The 19,063-nt window shown below is 37.8% G+C and overlaps 2 protein-coding genes across 2 annotated transcripts; both read left to right on the top strand.

Annotated features, from left to right (window-relative positions):
- Positions 1–201: 201 nt before the first annotated feature.
- LOC135674222 (inositol phosphorylceramide glucuronosyltransferase 1-like) lies at positions 202–11,284 on the top strand. The gene is made up of 11 exons (XM_065183846.1): positions 202–380; positions 488–722; positions 2,803–2,923; positions 3,049–3,234; positions 3,623–3,786; positions 7,786–7,893; positions 8,102–8,239; positions 8,322–8,468; positions 9,288–9,567; positions 9,644–9,767; positions 10,836–11,284. The coding sequence occupies exons 2-11, from the start codon at positions 489–491 to the stop codon at positions 10,975–10,977; spliced, it is 1,644 nt and encodes a 547-aa protein (XP_065039918.1). The 5' UTR covers positions 202–380; position 488; the 3' UTR covers positions 10,978–11,284.
- Positions 11,285–11,830: 546 nt separating this feature from the next.
- LOC135674221 (cryptochrome-1-like) lies at positions 11,831–18,983 on the top strand. Its single transcript, XM_065183845.1, has 6 exons — positions 11,831–12,026; positions 12,121–13,089; positions 15,111–15,332; positions 16,224–16,936; positions 17,570–18,259; positions 18,744–18,983. The coding sequence occupies exons 2-6, from the start codon at positions 12,777–12,779 to the stop codon at positions 18,813–18,815; spliced, it is 2,010 nt and encodes a 669-aa protein (XP_065039917.1). The 5' UTR covers positions 11,831–12,026; positions 12,121–12,776; the 3' UTR covers positions 18,816–18,983.
- Positions 18,984–19,063: the final 80 nt, after the last annotated feature.

Genomic DNA, 19,063 nt, shown 5'->3' with positions numbered 1-19,063 from the left:
ATTTATTGTTATTTTTTGTGTAAATATTTTAGAAATTTATAAAATTAATTAACATTACTATTGACAATAGTGATTATTTTTATTTTCTTATAAATGTTATTTCAATATATGGGTAAGGATAAATATGTTGATTTCATATTAATTATATTATTGTCATTTAACGTATCACGATATTATTATGACTCATCCTCCAAGTCAAGAAGGGGCGGCCTTCGGACTTTTGTCTCCTCCTCTCTTTAATTGAGAGAAGGGGGAAAAGGGAAGAGGAAAAAGAGAACTCCACAAACTTGGTTTTCTTCTCGATCGATCGAAACCACCGCCTCTTCCCCGTCAACGGAGGCCGCCGCTGCACCCCTCGCCTCGTCTTCGGTGCCTGGAAGGTTCCCTTCTTCACTCCCTTGACGATCTCGAGACGTGTTCTTGAACAGGGGCTTCGTATTCGGTTCGTCTCTTATTCTTGATCTGGATTCTTGTCGTCGGATCCTAGGATGGGGTCGCCTGTGGCAAGATTAGGGTTCTTGGCGATGGTTTTGCTGGTTCTCGGAGCTACGGGTTGCGGGAGGGCCAAAACCGAGGACGCCTACGTCACCCTGCTCTACGGCGACGAGTTCCTCCTCGGCGTTCGTGTTCTTGGGAAGTCGATTCGTGACACCGGGTCCACCAAGGACATGGTCGTCCTCGTTTCGGATGGCGTCTCCGACTATGCCATGAAGCTTCTTCATGTAGGTTTCCTCCCCCTATTGTTTTCTGTTTTGGTTCTCTACTCTTTTCTGAAAATAAGTCAGGTCAAGCTTCGGTTCTTGTCACCTCAGAGAATTGGAGTTCTTTAGTGTCGCAAGGAACACTTTAGTTAACTTGACCTTTGAGGCGTGTGGTTGTTTCTAGGCCAATAATTGGAGTTCTTTTGCATACCGAGCATGTCGTCCCGCTAGCTTGAAGGCTGCGGCTGGATAGCTGAGCCATAATTTACATTCCTTCCAAGCTACGGGAGCAGCAGAGCAAAAGAAATGGTATGATCGAAGGACACATAACACATAATAAGAGATACAAGGTGTTGGCTGTATCACATGAAAGAGCTGTATTTAGTTTAGTAAAAAATGTTGATGAGAAAGATTCCGTTCTTTTTCATTGTGAGGTAAAAAATCCCTTGAGTCAATGTTTAAGCCAACTCAACTTAAAGTAGACTGGTGTAGGCCTGATCCTCGCACGTCGGTCAAAAATTTAAGCAAAAGAGAAGAGGCTTCGATAATTGGGAATTGTGAAATTCTGTTATACTACTCCCTGGTTTGCAGCCAAATAAGGTTACTGATTGCTATGCTGTAAACATGAAATTGTATGCATGTACATACTAGCATTTGACATGTACTGCACATGATCAAATTTGAAGTCATTATGTGTACAATTTGACCTAATAACTGTATAATTAAAGAAATATGCTAAACATTAGAGAAAGGCAGGAGGTGGTTCTTTCCTTCTTTCAGTTTACCCATATGCTATTGGGGATAGATACCCAATGATTTAAATAAAACTATAAAAGATGGAAGGTATAATTTTTTTAAAACATGTTTGCTGTAATTGTGAAGAAAACATAGTCTTCACACATGAGATATCACTAATTTATAATTTGTTTTCTCATGACGAGTTAGTCTTCATTTGTGACTGGAGCATTATGCTAGTAGATACACAAGCTGCACATTTGTGTACATATGTGTGCTTATGTAAGTTCATATTTTTTGTATACATGATTACATGTGAGCACACATGTATATGTACATTTGTCTATGAAGTCAAATTTGGGTGATCTTGCTAATGTGGCTTTTTTTGAGGTACCATCTGAGCTGAATTGAGCAATAGTGGTTTGAAAACAAGGTGCCAAGGGCAAGGATAATTAAACTGAGGTATCCTAGTGAGTCAGGGTGATTAAACTGCTGTACACGATGGAGGATGGGAAGCATGAGTTATGCAAAGCAGATAGATGTCAAAAATGTATTCTGCAGGGCCTTCCTAATGCTCAAGTCATAATTAACTTGGAAGCATTGAGAGGGTACAAATCTCAACAAAGTAAGAGAGAGAAAGAGATTTTGTCTTTTAGCTTCAGAGGAGGCCCCCCTTTATAGGGTTGAACTCTTGTTGCTTTTCTATTATGGGTGGTTACCCATATCAGGTTATTAAGATTTTGTCTTAGGTTGTTATATGATTGAATCTTGTAAATTAAGTGATGGTTGATATAGCACCATGTCAGCTGGGGCACATTTTAACTTCATAAATGATGTATAAAGTCATAGAAATGTTGTCCACATGTCACGCTTTCATTGGCACATTCGTTGGAGCCTGTTTGTAACCCCCTCTATGTACATGTATATTTGTGTGTGTATATATACACATATTTGTTTACATATGTATATATGTGCACACGTGAGAATGCCAGAATGATCAAGTATATATATGATTTAGTAGTAGTTACTGTTGTGGATATATGATTAAACATGGAGCACCTGATATCACAGCCAGTTCTCAGCATGATAAAGATACACAATTCCTTTAATACAAAGCTGTCAAATGCACATGTGAAATTTTATCGTTAGTGGTTGATATTCTTTATCTGTATGTGGTTTAATCATGCATAAAATCTTCCTGACATTGGCTTGTTGAGTTTGTATATCATACAGGTAGTACATTTTTTATCACTTTTGCATCTTTGGAAATATTGGAAATTTTCAAATAATTACTGTGATTTTGATGTCTACATGTTTTTTTGATTCTATTCTATATAATAACTTATACTTTTTAGATCAATTGTAGGCTGATGGTTGGATTGTCGAGCATATAAGTTTATTGGCTAATCCAAATCATGTGCGGCCAACAAGGTTCTGGGGAGTGTACACGAAACTGAAGATATTCAATATGACAAACTATAGAAAAGGTAATTTAATTTTTGAAATTAATCCTGTATTTTAATGGTTAGAAATGCATGATCTTCCTTCTTTTTCTTGCTTTTCTAATTGCTCCTTTTAGTGGTGATGTTCTGCTTTTCTTGTCAACTATCAGTTGTATATCTTGATGCTGATACAATTGTCATAAAGAGTATTGAGGATCTATTCAAGTGTGGAAAATTCTGTGCAAACTTGAAACACTCTGAAAGATTGAACTCTGGGGTGATGGTTGTGGAGCCTTCTGAATCCACTTTCAAAGATATGATGAGCCAAGTGAACTCTTTATATTCTTACACTGGAGGTTAATCTTTTCCCTTAATCCCTTTACTGCTCTAGAACCTTAGACTGTTTGATGATGTTATGTTGAATTTTTTCCTTCTTTGTAGCTGACAGTTTATCCTGTTTGATGCTTCCATGTTGTGAAGTTTGAATTACAACTTTTCTGCATCAGTAAGAGTCTGGCATCTGAAAAACAATCTTCAGAAGGCCAATATGCTTGTGTTGAAAGAAATTGTGTTAGATTTGATACCATAATATAGAAATAAAAAAGGTCATCTTGTTGAGTGCTCCGATAGTTAGTGTCTCATCATGGTTTTTGGTCAACAATATGTTGTGTGATAGCATTTATACCTTGTTATCACTATTATCCTCTTTGCTTATTCTTTTCATTTCTCTTTTAATTTCTGCAGGAGATCAAGGATTTCTGAATTCATATTATTCTGACTTCCCCAATGCCCATGTTTTCGAGCCAGATTTGTCTTCAGATGCCAAGAACTCTATTCCTGTGCCTGAAATGCAACGACTTTCTACTCTATATAATGCAGATGTTGGTCTTTACATGCTAGCCAATAAGGTAATTAGCTGGTAGAAATTGGAACTAAATGATACATTTTGTATCACTACACTTGCTTGTCTTATCCACAGTTACTGCTTCATATGGTATCAACTGACTATTCTTGAGAATTATTTAGTTGTTTTCTAATATCCTCATATGGAGGGAATTAAAGAATAGTTCTTTCCTTTTTTGTAGGTTATTCATTTGAATTACTGCTTTGTTTTCTCATTTAATTTATCATCTTATCTCCTATGGGTTCACGAGGGTGTTTCTCTTTCTTGTACTTGCCATCTTTGCTTACATGATTTTACAAGTGGATTTTAGAAAATTAGAAATAAATTATGCTCATACTGATGGTCTGGATTCCTTGTCCAGCTGTCACGTTGTCCTATAACATGTACCCAAACTTCGTTTATCTTCCTTTTAACATACTTGACCACAATCTATTTAAATTTTGGAATCAATTCTAGCTCCATTTTTGGTGTTTCATGAATTTTAAATTATGGCTGAAAGCAATTGCTGAAGGAACATGGATGAACTAGAAATACATTGATATAGAGGAACTTTACAACATCTTTCTTCTTCTCTGCCACGTTTGATAGCTATACGTAATTCTTTGTCTTGGATTGGTAAGTCTATATTGGATTCATGTCTTTGATATCTGCACCTTGCCTTCTTGATTCATTCTCTTCAAGGAATAGAGCATCTTCTTGCTTCTTATTTTTTTATGTGTTACTTCTAAGGCATACTCAGTGTCACTGCCATGATTGAACCCCATATTGGATCATGATTTGGAGCGATTACCAGACATATAGGTGAAGGGGATGAAATGTAATTCACTATTGCTTCTTTCCCATTCCCATTGTTCCTTTGATGATGTTTGCATGTCTGGGTGACTTCAATGCCTTGGTATTTGTACTTCATGTTCTCTCAATAAGTAGATCTAATAAATCTACCATTTTTTGAATCAGTATTTAAAATTTTAGTTTGATATCGCTCGACATCTTCGATGACACTAAAAAGAAATAAAAATGAATTAAGTAGTATCAAGCTATGTATCACATGATATCATTGAAACAAGAAAAAAATAAAAAATAGTAAAAAACCATTAATACCAAGATATATAGTCCGTTACTGATTCTTGACCGGGCCGTTAGATACTAGTCAGTAGATATCTAATCAGTATTTGAAACCTCAATTAAATGGATAACGTAATACACTTATTTTTCTCAGATTTAAATTTTATGACAACTGCAATCTCCTTTCTTTACATAATTATACAAAATCTGCATATTTTAATTGAAGATCATAGTGTTAATAGGTGATCTGATAGACCACTATTATTTTTATAGATAATAATTACTAAATCAGTTGTTTTAATTAAAAACAAAGAATCTGTTATTTTATATTGTAGTTAACTAAAATTTTGAAAAGATTATTTTAGTAATTTAAACCCCCAAGTTAAACAATGCATACTCATGTTATAAATTCATATATCAGTTAGATTCAATACATATGTATTTTTAATTTTTTTTGTTCTTGTATATGAAAAAGTGAGATATATTCTTTAAAGCCTATCCAAATTGTACAGTGCCAGTCCCATCCAAATTAAAAGAAAAAAAGTCATCTTGCTTATTTACCTGTACAAAGAGACACTTTCTATTGGTTATATAGGCAAGGGAATGTTAGAAGTTGGTGACTCCTCGCAGGAAAGGCTGGATTCACTCAAGAAAGAGTTCAACTAGTGAGACTATGACAATCTGTTGTTGAAGACCTCATTGGACTGGTCCTCATTGCTGAAGCAACTAGTTGATACCAGAATTTGGGTCCTGCACGAGCTGCAGGAGTAGAGAATTTGAGGCTTGGGAACACTTGAAGAAAGAGATAATAGATAGAGAATCACATAGGAAACCAAGGAAAGGAGGAAAAAAAAGAAAGAACTCTATTAGCATGCTGTGAAATTGCTGTTAAGAATCTCTCGTTTGGCGAGCTGATAAGATTGGGAAATGATATGTATATTTGGTATGCCTGACATGGATACTGCTTGTATGGTAGCACTTTCCACTGTAAGATCCATCACCAGGATTTTATGGCCTTTTCGAAGGTCAACCAAAAAGCCATTTTTGATTGCATAGAATTGCTTATACGTTATTTCAAAGGTCAACCAAAAAGCCATTTGGATTTTGTACATCAATGTAAGTTTTGGTTTCGTTGGTTATATTATTGTTTTCAACAAGGAGATAGTCTTGTTTTGAGATTCATGGAAAAGTGAATAAGAGACATCTTACCTGTCAAGATGCATGGATATACTTTCCGAGTAGAGGTAGCCACCTGTAGGTATTTTCCAAATAAAGAACGGAAGTCATGTCATATTGCGTGAGGATACACATATTGTAATGAGTTTGGAATGCTTGTCATGGATGATTAATTGATTTTGAGTTTTGTTATTTTGTGGCATTGCATGATCTATTACTTAGATGATTAATTTTCTATTGTGTTATATACAATGATTTAAATAGGCGCTCGGGCAAGGCGAGGCTCAAGCGCCTCATGTGTGGACTAGGCGGCATGCTTCAATGAAGCACCGCCTGGGCGCTCGCCTGAACCCAGGTGTCGGGCGCTCTGGGCGAGCGCCCGGTTCAAATGACGCAATCAAACCAGACTTAAATGTTTGGTTTGGTTCAACAATAGTTAGTTGGTTTGATTGAACCAACTAACATAGTTACTTACCCTCAAAAGCGACACTTCATGCCTACGCGACCTCGAGCCAACCCTAGCGTTGTTTCTGCCTCCGTCACTGATGCTTTCTGCCGCTGCCTCCACGGCAAATGCAGCAGATCGAGCCTTCCTCTATCGTTGACAGATGGGTCCGATAGCCTCACAAGAGCCCGTAGCTTCCTTCCACCATCGCTCCGTGTGCAGTTCCTCAACTTGTCGAGGGAGAGTATCATAGGTTCCTTTGCCATCGACGGACTCCCTCTGGAACCTCCATCACTGCTGCTATCTGCAGCTTCCCCTGCTGCTGTCCGTTGCTGTCGTTCGCAGTGCTGCCACAGCTGTCTTAAACTAATCCTCCGCTGCTGCTGGCAGCTTCTTATCGCTGCCTCTCCTCACTTTCCACATTGTCGATGGCAATTTTATCCTCTTACTGTTAATAAATAGTTCTTTTCTCTCTCTCTAAGTACTATACAAAGTAATCTTTATATACTAGATTGATAATATAGATTTTAACACTGCTAATATTTGTTTATTTAAACTTTATTGTTTGAGTCTCTTGACATTTTTGTTATTAGAAGATGGATAATGTGATTTGGTACTTTAGATCTTTTTAATTTAATATCATATTTTTATTTAAATAATTATATTTATCAATTATATTATATATTTTTTATATTTTAATATTTCATGGCGTCTCACTTCGCTCGTCTTGGGCATTGTGGGAACTTGACGTCTAGCGTTTTTTAAATCACTGGTTATATAGCTAACAAGACCTGGCAAAATCCATTATTTTGTACCACTTGGCATAGTGTATAATACAGATTTCTATTCTGGCATCTTAGTTCTTGTTTGATTACATGTATCTCCTTTCCCATCAAAGCAACAAATGACGAGCTAGTTGACCACCAAAAAACCGCACCAACTGAATGATCCTGAATAATGCTCGAGTTTCTAAGAAGTGAAAACTTTGATCTAACAACATGATTAGGTTGCCGATGTGTGCTTTTACAAAAGAGGGATTTTTGTGGAGTGCCTTGGATTTGTTTCACTTTATCCATTGTGTGTATTTCTCCAGATGCGACCTATGTCATATTTAGATCAACACATTAATGGGAAATTTTTATATAGCTTTCATGTTTAAGCGACTCTAGCTTGTTGCTAATTTAATGGTCTCTTTTGTAAAATCATACTTTACGATAACTTGCAGTGCTGATGTTTGCAACAGTTTGACTTTTTTTTTTCAAGTGTTCTCTTTTTAGCATTATTTGCTGAACTTTTACGTTTACACTTCCTGACCAGTGGATGGTTGATGAGAAAGAACTCAGAGTTATTCATTACACCCTGGGCCCCCTTAAACCTTGGGATTGGTGGACAGCTTGGCTTCTAAAACCAGTGGACGTATGGCAGGTGATTGGCCATCAGATTTATTTAATGTTGTATGAATTGTTTTTACAACATTTTCCTTCAAGTTATCTGCAACATCCGTGAATCGTTTTAAGCTACTTATACTGTATTAAATGTGATTGGTTCGAGTTAATTGAAAACTTGCTTGAAGAGAATTCTATAATCAATGGTCGGAAAACTTTTGTTAACACCACTTGCACAAATACTGCAGAATGTTCGGAAACAACTTGGAGATTCTCTTCCTGGAACTGGCGGAGGAAGAAACCCTAATGACCAGCTGTTGGTTAAATTTTTATTTGCTTTTCCTGTTTTCTTGCTGATTTTCTGTTACTATCGATCCTTTCTTCAGGTTAGTGATTCATTACAGGCTGTTATTTATGATGTTGACTGAAAAAATTGCTTGTATAACTTAATTTGTTTCCGACTTGCAGATAAACAAGGATTTCGCCACCATATTTTCTCGAAGTTCCTTATGTGATTATGCAAGGCGAATCTACTACCGATACAGATCTGGAGGCATTCCTGCATATTCTGGTGTTGGAGTTGCTTCATCTTCTTTTGTCAATTCGAGTCAACAGGTTGCATTTCTGAAGGCAAAGTTATTAGGAAGTTCATATATATTTGTTATATACTTTCCATTAAGGAATTTTTGCATTATCTAGAAAAGTAATTAGTTCAATGGACTATCATATTTTACATTGACTTCCTCATTGTTTGTTGGCTTTTTTTCTCGCTGTGAATCAGAAAAATAATTAAATTATGAGAATGCACACTGGAATTTTAGGGTGTTAACTAATTCAGTAATGAGGAATGAAAATAAGAATTCTCAGATAAAAAGGGATGGTCCCATATGTAGTATCTGCCAGAACATTGATATATGAACATCGGCATGGAAATTTTTTTTGCATCTCATGCTTCTCGACAACTGTAGGTAGAGTGACACGTTCTGATCATGATTATCTTGGGGCAACATAAAGTCATTAACCATCTTGAGTGGCTTCATAGTTATTTACATAGTCGATGCTAAGATAGTGGATTCAGATGTAACACTTATGAGTTTTCATGAAGATTATTATTTAGCATGCATACGGTCTAAACACAGAAGAGTATACAATTCATCCCCATATAATTGAAAATTGTGCTCCCCACCCATTGAATAACTTATGGAAACCCCTATTATGCATTTTGGAGATCAGCATTAAAATTTTCTGTTGTTGCTGATATAAAAAAAGAGCTTGTTTAATGCATGTAGGATCTTGGCCTGTATGGTTAACTACTTAACTGTATGTGAATCAATGTGTAGTTCTCACAATTTGATTCATGTGGATCCTATGCAGTGCAATAGATGTAAATTTGCATTTGTATATTTCTCATATGTCATTTTTACTTCGTGACAGTTTTCAACCGGTGCACATTCCAAGCTGCCTGCTCATTTGGGTGCAATCTCTGTTTTTATCTGCTTTGTGGCTGCTGCGCTATCTCTTGGTCTTTCATTTATATTGGTTCCTCATCAAGTAATGCCATGGACAGGCTTACTGCTGATGTACGAGTGGACTTTTGTGACTTTTTTCATAATATTTGGGAGTTATCTAAATTTTATATATCAATGGGGAAAGTCGACAGGGAATCAAACTAATCATAATCGCTTTGATTCTTCCGATTATGACTCTGGAAAAGGTTTGTCGAGTTAAATGAAAAGTTTCATTTGGTGATTCCTTTGTTGCACCAATCTAACTGCAGATATTTTATGCAGGCTCTCAACGCAGTTCATCTAGCTGTGACATAGTGCCATGGTTCTATTGGCTAGGGATGGCATTTCTCGCTGTCATTGTTCCTTCAATGCCATGCCTTTTGGGGATTACTGCTCTTTTTGCAAGGTAGATTGATCAGGATCTATGATTAACTAGTACTAGATCAGGAAGGAATTATTGAATTGCTGCAGATCTGGTTATATCGTCATTTATAATTTTCTGGCTGTCTCTTTATATTATCCTTTTATTACAACTCTGCTATGAAATTTGAATTTCCAAGTTGTTTGCTTTATCTTCTGATTTTTTTTATTAATTTAATTTTTTGAGGACAGTATATATATATATATATATATATATATATATATATATATATATATATATATATATATATATATATATATATATATATATTATATCTGTGTGTGTGTGTATAAAAGATTATGTTTGGTCGGTTATGGTGTTTGTTGTGTATATGAATTCAATTATATTATTCAATTTCTTTACACATCCTTTTTCACAAGATTTTTAATGACTAACTACTGTTGTAAAGAAATAAGAGTTTGATCATTGTCCTTTAATAGTGTGGACATTGTTTTTGTGTGCTTGTCAATTTGAATTTTTATTACAATTATGGTAAGTGTATCTAGAATCTTGATGTGTTTTATGATAATAGAGGAGCAAACTATTGCTTTCTTGATGGCATTCTCTCTTTTGAGAGGACTTACTTTTCTGGCTCAGTAAGGAATGCATGTGTTTTAGCAGTATTTCTACTGCTTGTCAAGTTTGAGTTCACATCTTATCTGAACATCTGGTAGTAAATTAGATATTCTTAGTGAATGCAACATAGTGAAAAGTAAAAAAGAATGTGTATAGAAAGCTGTTTCTACAAATATATTCTTTTGAAATTACCTTAGGAAACCTTACATCTAGGTCATGTATTGTGGGTGAGTCCTGGTGAATGTATGATGGAAGTTTGCTTCTTTTTTATGGTCTTAGTATTTAGAGCCATAAGATAGCTCATGTGAATCAGGACGCGGAGCATGATCCATTAACATTCGGGCTTTTTGGTGCATGATGGTATTTGTAATGTCGAACTAGATTGTATTGTTATATACTCATGTCGAATTTTATTTTCCTTTTCCATGTTCTCATTTTTTTTCTCCTTTTTATCTTTTATTTTACTCCCATTGACAGGTTGGGTTTGATGGTCGGCGGTGGTCTTATATTGGCTGCGTTCGTGACATTTTCCTCGGAGCATCTTGCTATTAGAGCCTTTACTAAAGGCTGCGAAGATCGTCATCAGCCAAGAGCTAGAAACATATGCTTATTATGTTAATGAGCACATCGAGTAGCTTGGTTAAAGTAATGCTTGTTGTATCCATGTATCATAATTCAATTTGGAGTTCTGGAAGGTCCTCAATCATTCATCGCTGTAGTCCGTAGCATCCGATGTGCTTGTTGCATGCGTGGGGCTTTCTGTACTCTGCACCGAGAGCAAACATCCAATCCAGTTTTTGGAAGTATCAGAGCAGTACAGGGGTGGGGATGCCAAAAATGACCGAGACGGATGATGTCCAAGCTTCACGAAGACTCTTGTGTTGTACTATTCAACAGCAACATTATGTGAGCTTATTCTCGCCCAATCATGTTTTAACATATTCAAGATAGAAAACGAAAAGAAAGGAAGATGCACAGCTACTTCCAACAACCGAGTGCGATTTTTCTTGAATCCCAACGATTGTCTGGGATACTGATATTTGGAGTGAGATTCGTTGGGGACGCCCGTGCTGCAGGTTGCTTGGATACGGACGCTGCTTTGTCATCGCCGCTCGTTCTCTTCCGAGAAGCGTACACGAAAGGGGCAGGGAGGGGGTGCGGGATATGTGCTTCTTATCCGGTTCACGTAGGAAAAAAAAAAGATGGATATGTGCTTCTTATCCGATCAATGTATTCGTCATGGTCGAACCGGATCGGATGGTTGGATTCCGCCCACCCCAATCGGGTGGAGGTTTGGGTTCTGGACTTCCATCGGCTCCAGACCCGAAAGGGGGGGGGCCCGTCTTCCCAGCATGGGCACGAGAGAAGCGGAGAAAGGAACTCCCGCGCCAGCGCTGCTTGAAAGAGACTGATGCGATGCGCTCCCTCCCTCTCTAACGCAGCTGTCTACATGTGACGCCCACTTTCGGGGTAAGAAGCGGCAGGAGGCAAGGTTTATTCGGAAATACAGGTGCATGGTAGTGACCAAGGCCACCTTCCTCGGATCGACGCTGTGCTACCTGTGTCTTGCGGTACGTGTGGATGCTGGGTTCATGGTGGGGTGATGGGATGGGTGAGCATATAATAATAATAAGTAGCCGCCGCTGCTGCTGCTGCTGCTGGTCGCTGGTAAACACCAGCAAAACAGCTTCCATTACTTTTATTGAGCACCAACGTCTCTGGTTGGGCGGTTGATTTTGCTCCCATGTGTGTGTTTATCTAGTGTTCCGAAGCTTCAGATTTCTCAACGGGGAGCAGGGTGGTGTGGGTTGGGAGGCTGACTCATGACATGACCCCCGCCCCCCCGGCTTCTTGCTGCTCCGCATACAGAGTGAGGTGAGGGGAGGAGACGATGCTCTGGAGTTGAATTTGGACTTCCTTTGCTCCGCGGTTGCATCTGTGGCTAAAGATCGAGGAGGATCTGCTTGCTCGCGTCTGCTTTTGATTGGTCACATCTTGCTGCGGTCTTCGTGCTTGGTGGGGCCAGCGCTGGACGCCAGTCCTTCCATCTTCTTGCTCTTGTGTCACGGTCTCGTACTAGGGTGCCCAAGGTGGAGGAGAGCTGTTGCCTGCTTCTCGATCGTTGTTCTGGAGGGGAATCTGGAAGATCGATTTCGGGTTGTTGAAAGATCTAGAGCAGTTTGTTGCCGTGTCCATCCACATCTCGCTGCAACCATGGGCATCTTCCCCTGTTCCTCGAACGATATTTTTGTTTTGGGTTTTCTGGTACATGTCACGGCCTAAACTCTTGCCCAACTCCAGGCTTCCTTTCTCCAACGGCTCGTTGGGTGTAGGCACCTCCGGAAGGTTCTTGCAGGTTGTCTTCTTTGCGGTGGAGTTCTTGCCGCCTGATCATGCGAGCCTGAGATTCTTGTCATCATGGGAAGCCAAGCCAAGACTGTTGTTTGGTTTAGGAGGGACTTGAGGATCGAGGACAATCCGGCGTTGTCTGCCGCTGCCAAGGACGGCTGCGTCCTACCGGTTTTCATATGGTGTCCAAGTGAAGAGGGCCAGTTTTACCCGGGTCGAGTCTCCCGGTGGTGGCTGAAGCACTCCCTCGCCCACCTCGATCGGTCGTTGAGGTCCCTCGGCGCTCCTCTCACGTTCATCAGATCTGAAAGCACTCTAGCAGCCCTTTTGCAGTGCATTGGTGCAATTAGGGCTACTAGGTTGGTCTATAATCATCTTTACGGTAAGTTATCTTAATGTTTGTCTCGTTTTGGGAGGTTTCCTGCTTGTTGGGTTCTTGGCTTATGTCCTATATCTAAGTTATTTTATTTTCGAGAACCATTCAGTGCAACACCAAAATTCCTATTCTCTTCATTGATGCACCAATGCTTCGCTCTTGGTTTCCTTCTTGTTTTGTTCCACTCCATTCGATTGTTAAATCTGTATGATTCTGTGTTTGAAAATGATGTTTCGGTTTGGTGATTAGATAAGATCAATTTTTAATAGCATCTTGCAACTTTGTTCCCAAGAAAACTGTGATGATTATTGACCTAAAGCAAAGATGTCTAAATTTTTGTTTCTAATCATTTTGTGATCTGTTTTGACAATGGTATACATGGAGTCCAAGTTGTACAACACTTTTTGGGTAAAATCTGGGTATGAATATGAGTAGGCCATTGCAAAAAGAATCATTTGTTCTGATGACCAATTATCAGGTTGATCTTGTGGTTCTTATCGATTTTGCAGATATCTCTCCATAGATCTGCTCAATCTGGGTTTGGAAATGTATTTCCTCGAAAAAGGGTTTCTAAGTGTTCAAACATTTCGGTTTCTTACACAAATTAGGAATTTTAAATGCTATAGTACTTGATACTCGTCCATCCAATAAACATCGTGTCCAAGCTCAATATAGACTTAAAATATAATATTTTTGACACTAAATAACAATTGTAAAATCTGTAAATAGCTGGAAATACAAAAGATTGGCATACGCTGATTGGGACATAGGGGCCAAAATAACATTGGCTCTAATAAACCTTTTAGCTGAACTAGAGTGCCTCAGTTCATGAAACATTATCGAGTTAAAATGGGTTACTAACCCAACCAAAGTAGTTTAAACTGGATGACCAGAGATAAAAGTGAGAGAATATTGAATAAATTAGATAAAGATTTATCTCTTATGGTCATGAATGAAGCAATGTTAGCCAAAGCCAAAACATTTGGATAAGGATGGTCAACCTGTCTTTGGCATTTGAATCCAAGCAAAATTACCCAACAAATGATTGTAACATATTAAAAATTTTGCTATAACCTCTTAATATTGTTTTGTTGAACATCTTAAATTTTTTTGTTAATGTAAGTCCTATACCCATCCTTATGTTGTTAGCTGTTAAAATCTGTCTCGAGTTAAAAATTTGGTGAGACTGACACCCATTCTTATCTTGTCAGTTGTTTAAATTTGTCTCAAGTCAAAAATTTTGTAAGACTGACAATGTGCACAAAAAATCATGCTTTGATGTTTCGAGTTATTCTAGTTCCATTTTTAGAGTCTATTGGAATGCGGTTTGTTTTCGGTCTCTGATAAGGCTAATGAATTTTCTTATCATGTTAAGTTTATTGCAGCAGTACACATTCTTCTTTGAGCTGCATGTGGAGATTTAGGAACTTTATTTACCTTTTCTCCTCTGAGATGATTGTTCCCCTTCTTCTTTTCAGCTGATCTTTATAACTGCCTTTCTATTGTTTGTATAAAATATTAGCACAAGGTATCGGGAACACAATATGCCAGATATTATGAACTCACAGTGGAAGTGCAATGATGTGTATTTCTAACTTAATGGATACATCCAAGACTTTGCTTTCTAACTTTCCAACAATATATAGTTCAAAAGTGCAAGTAGGCATGGAATATTATTAAAGAAATGTGTTACCTTAAAGGTCTTGGTAGCCTTCTGCATTCACATCATGATATTAGTCTGTTTACTTTCAGTACTTCTATCATCCTGTAAGCATTGCATTGAAGGACTTGTACCCCACTATGCAGATTTTCTGAACAATGGATCTTCAGTTGCTCACACTTGATAGATAGGATTTGAATGGAAAATTATTTTTTGTATACCTCCGATCGCATGTATCTTGAGAGGGCTATTCGGTCTGTCTAGATTAGTCAACTTCTGCACATGGTGATTTTGTGTCCTATCTGAAGATAACTGTCTTTATTGATCTTATGTTTTCCTTTTCAATTTATTTTACCTTACTGTTCAGATCCTGTTTCACTTGTCCGTGATCATAAAATAAAAAGTCAGCTAGTGAGCCTTGGAATCAGTGTGCAAAGTTTTAATGGTGATCTCTTATATGAACCGTGGGGAGTTTATGATGAAAGTGGACTTGCTTTTACAACCTTTGATGCATACTGGGGCAAATGCAGGAGCATGCCAAATGAGCTGACAATGCTTCTTCCTCCCTGGAAGTTGGTTCCTCCTACAGGTAAAATTACTCATGTAATTATGATATTCAGTGTCAAAAACCAACTACATTATGATGACTATAACACATTCACTTAAGTTATATATACCCCTTGTTTATTTTTTTTTCTCCCTTTTGGACATACTGCCATGTTTTCTGCAAACTTATACTGTAACGGAACCTTGATTTAGCAGGTTGTTGGTAGGTCATGGTTGGCTCTGAAATGATCTTGAAACTCTAAGGATCTTAGCCAAAATGCAACCCCGGACCTGGGGTAAGACAAATTAGTTTACTTAAGCTAATAATCTTATGATTTTGCTACTTGTTCCTACAAGCCGAACATTAAAAAATTCACTGCTATAGTGGGCCGCATGGATCTCTAGTACTTTCTTCATGCAGCTTGTTACACGAAGGTCCTCTAAAAAATATTGGACTCTTGAGAGTCTTATAGATTAGGAGAAGTATATACACGTGCCCAGCAATTGCAGAAGTCATCTGTCCTTGTACTTAAAATTGACCTTTCAGTTGGAGTCAATCAATATAGATCTGTTTTTATCAAAAGATACTAATGGTTTTACTGTAATATTGTGGGTAGGGAGGTTATGGGTTATCATCACTGGAAGCTTGTTTAGTCTAATCTCTATAGCAGCTTTAGCTTTTCATCTGATCTGGTTGTGGCATTTATACTGACATCTATGAAATTTGTTTGTCAATTTGAACATGATAATATAAAATTCTTGGATAAGAAGGAGCAAATTTTGGATATGTGCTGCTGCAAGTTTCATTTACTATTTCAAATCATGTCACTTCTCACAAGAAGATTGCTAATGGGAACTTTTCAATTTAGAAACTAATATATGTTTTGCATGCTACACTAATGTATGTTTCATCTCATTTGTTCTGATGTGACAGGTACAGAAAGTGTCGAAAGTTGTTCGATTGAAGAGTTTGGGCTTGAAAATGAAATAGAAAAATCGAGTAATGCATTATTAAGCAGGGCCTGGTCCCCAGGTTGGAGCAATGCAGACAAGGTGTTGAGTGAATTTATTGATGAGCATCTTCTAGAATATTCCAATAATAGAATGAAGGTAGAAGGCACTACTACCTCATTGCTGTCACCCTATCTACATTTTGGTGAACTCAGTGTTAGAAAAATATATCAAAATGTCAGAATGAAGCAAATACAGTGGGCAAAGGATGGCAACTGTAAAGCAGAAGAAAGTGTGAACTTTTTCCTGCAATCAATTGGTCTCAGAGAATACTCGCGTTATCTTTGTTTTAACTTCCCATTCACATATGAGCGATCACTACTGGGTAATCTAAAACACTACCCTTGGCGTGCTGATGAAGGCCAGTTCAAGTCTTGGAGGCAGGGGAAGACTGGGTATCCTTTGGTGGATGCAGGAATGAGAGAACTTTGGGCAACTGGCTGGATACACAATAGAACTAGAGTGATTGTAGCAAGTTTTTTTGTGAAGATTTTGCTACTTCCGTGGACCTGGGGAATGAAATACTTCTGGGACACATTGCTGGATGCTGATCTCGAAAGTGACATCCTTGGTTGGCAGTATGTATCAGGAAGCTTACCCGATGGTCATGAGCTCAAACGTCTTGACAATCCTGAGGTATGCATTCTGTAACATCTACAGAGAAGTCTTGTGACCGCACCGAAACAATATGATTGGTTATTGACTAGCATTTCTATATAACTACAAATTTTGACGAGTTCTTTTGGGGGTGACATAATTAACATATATAAAACAATATAATATAATCTTTAATCAGATTGAATATTAGAGAGATTTTAGATGGTTTATACATGTAGTATAACAATCAGAAACTTTATCAACATGCAAAGAATCAAGGAGTGTGTGGCCTCCTAATATCCCCCGAATCAGCAAGAATACTGTGCTTTGTTGGTTAGTAATTAAAGGAACTGTTGTTTCTTGCTTGTTCTGTTAGGAGAAAGTGGTCTTTTCTTTTTTTGTTCTGAGACTAACTCACTGCATCGTTTTGTGCTCTCATTTCTATTAGTTGTCCATCACATCATTTCATTTCAGCTGATGTCTGGTAAATCTTGTGCTGGTCATTTGGGTAAAACTGAAATGCTTCCTTCATTGTAAGCATGATTTGTTGCAGACTTCTCTGTCTTGACAATACAAACTTCACACATATTCTCTCATCTGGATGTCTGCCTAGGCATTTCATTGGTAAACATTGTTTTCTCAATAGATACCATCATTTTGATTTGGAGTCAGGTACTTGGTCAGAAGTATGATCCAGATGGTGAATATATAAGAAATTGGATTCCAGAGCTTGCGAGACTGCCAACCGAATGGATTCACCATCCGTGGGATGCTCCGAGTACAGTGCTAAAAGCAGCTGGTGTTGAGCTAGGATTGAACTACCCAAGGCCAATCGTAGAAATTCTTACAGCTAGGGAGCGACTTGATGATGCTGTGGACATGATGTGGGAACTTGATAGGGCTGCAAAAGTTGCAAAATTAAGCAGTTCAGATGAAGTTGTAGCTGATAATTTGATTGGTTTGAATAGTTTGGACATCCCAAAAGTCATCGTGAAGAAAGAGGTATATTGCACTAGTTCATCTCTTGATCAAAGAGTGCCCTCTATTCACAATATGAAGGATATCTCAGTAAACAAGAAACCAAGGGATCCAAGTGGAGAAAAACCCTGTGCAGTTATCTTAAGTTCACACTCTAATACTGTGGAGAAGTCAAAGATGGATGTCGATTTACTTTCAACAGCCGAATCATCATCTGCCAGGAAAAGAAGCATCAGTGAAAGTCATTGTGCTGTTCCAACTCATTTTTCTTCTTCGCCAGACATAAATCCTGTGCAAGAGGATGGTTCAATGGGCCAATGTCATCTAAACAGGTCTAGTTCTGACTATCCGTGGCAAGGAGCAGATGGAATTGGAGAAGGAAAGGTTGCTTCAAATTAGATTTTTCAGTTTATAAAAGACACCTGAATGATCTGTTGTCCAAGTATTATTTGATTGCAAATGTTCTTCTCACTGCTTTCTGCTTAGGCAATCAATATCTTTCTGATAAGTTATCTATCAACCGATCATCCTAGCATAGAACCAAATTTATCCCTCATTTTATGTTCTAGATGTTTTCGTCAAGATGTAGTTATCTGATGTAGCTCATTGCAAATAACATCACATGTACGTTAGTTTATTGCAGTAATTTATGGTATTTTATTTTCTCAAGCCTTTCTTGTACAAGTAATCGATACATATAATCCATCAAAAAGTCATAATATTTTGCTTGGCACAAGTAGCCTTAAACTTGATATATACTATGAATTCCCGCTTAAAACTAGAGTTATAATTTGGTTATTTTATGTCGTCTATATATTTTAACTCAATTTGTTTTGCTGCTAATCAATGAATTCTGTTGTTGATGCAGGAGGAAGAGGATTTTGATGCTCAAAGCAGCTTCAAGGGCTTCAGACCATGCAAGAAACCTGCTTGTCTCTAACAGATAATACTGAGGTCGGCGATCTGGTGTACGCTAAAATCTTGTCCCCTTTGTCTTCTACTTGTATTATGTTAATGCAGAAACGAATAGCTTTATTATACACTCATCGAAACAATTTTGTATGTATCACTTCTCCTTTGGTTGAAATAAATGTTCAACTTTGTCAAATAGTTGACCTGAACACATATCTTATGACACATGAATTGTGACACATGCTATTTCTGCTTTCCAATGAAATCATCGTTTCT

The sequence above is a fragment of the Musa acuminata genome, chromosome BXJ1-5 (genome assembly GCF_036884655.1).
Source record: "Musa acuminata AAA Group cultivar baxijiao chromosome BXJ1-5, Cavendish_Baxijiao_AAA, whole genome shotgun sequence".
NCBI lineage: Eukaryota > Viridiplantae > Streptophyta > Magnoliopsida > Zingiberales > Musaceae > Musa > Musa acuminata.
Note: the sequence above shows the minus strand (reverse complement) of the source record. Positions and strands in the feature narration are given on the sequence as shown.

What these genes read in the sequence shown, in the direction of transcription:
- LOC135674221 (XM_065183845.1), top strand. Translation starts at nt 12,777, where the DNA reads ATGGGAAGCCAAGCCAAGACTGTTGTTTGGTTTAGGAGGGACTTGAGG. An exon ending in GGTCTATAATCATCTTTACG is followed by an intron (nt 13,090 to 15,110) that starts GTAAGTTATCTT and finishes CTTACTGTTCAG; the next exon opens with ATCCTGTTTCACTTGTCCGT. An exon ending in GAAGTTGGTTCCTCCTACAG is followed by an intron (nt 15,333 to 16,223) that starts GTAAAATTACTC and finishes CTGATGTGACAG; the next exon opens with GTACAGAAAGTGTCGAAAGT.
- LOC135674222 (XM_065183846.1), top strand. Translation starts at nt 489, where the DNA reads ATGGGGTCGCCTGTGGCAAGATTAGGGTTCTTGGCGATGGTTTTGCTG. An exon ending in TTGTCAATTCGAGTCAACAG is followed by an intron (nt 8,469 to 9,287) that starts GTTGCATTTCTG and finishes ACTTCGTGACAG; the next exon opens with TTTTCAACCGGTGCACATTC. An exon ending in ATTACTGCTCTTTTTGCAAG is followed by an intron (nt 9,768 to 10,835) that starts GTAGATTGATCA and finishes TCCCATTGACAG; the next exon opens with GTTGGGTTTGATGGTCGGCG.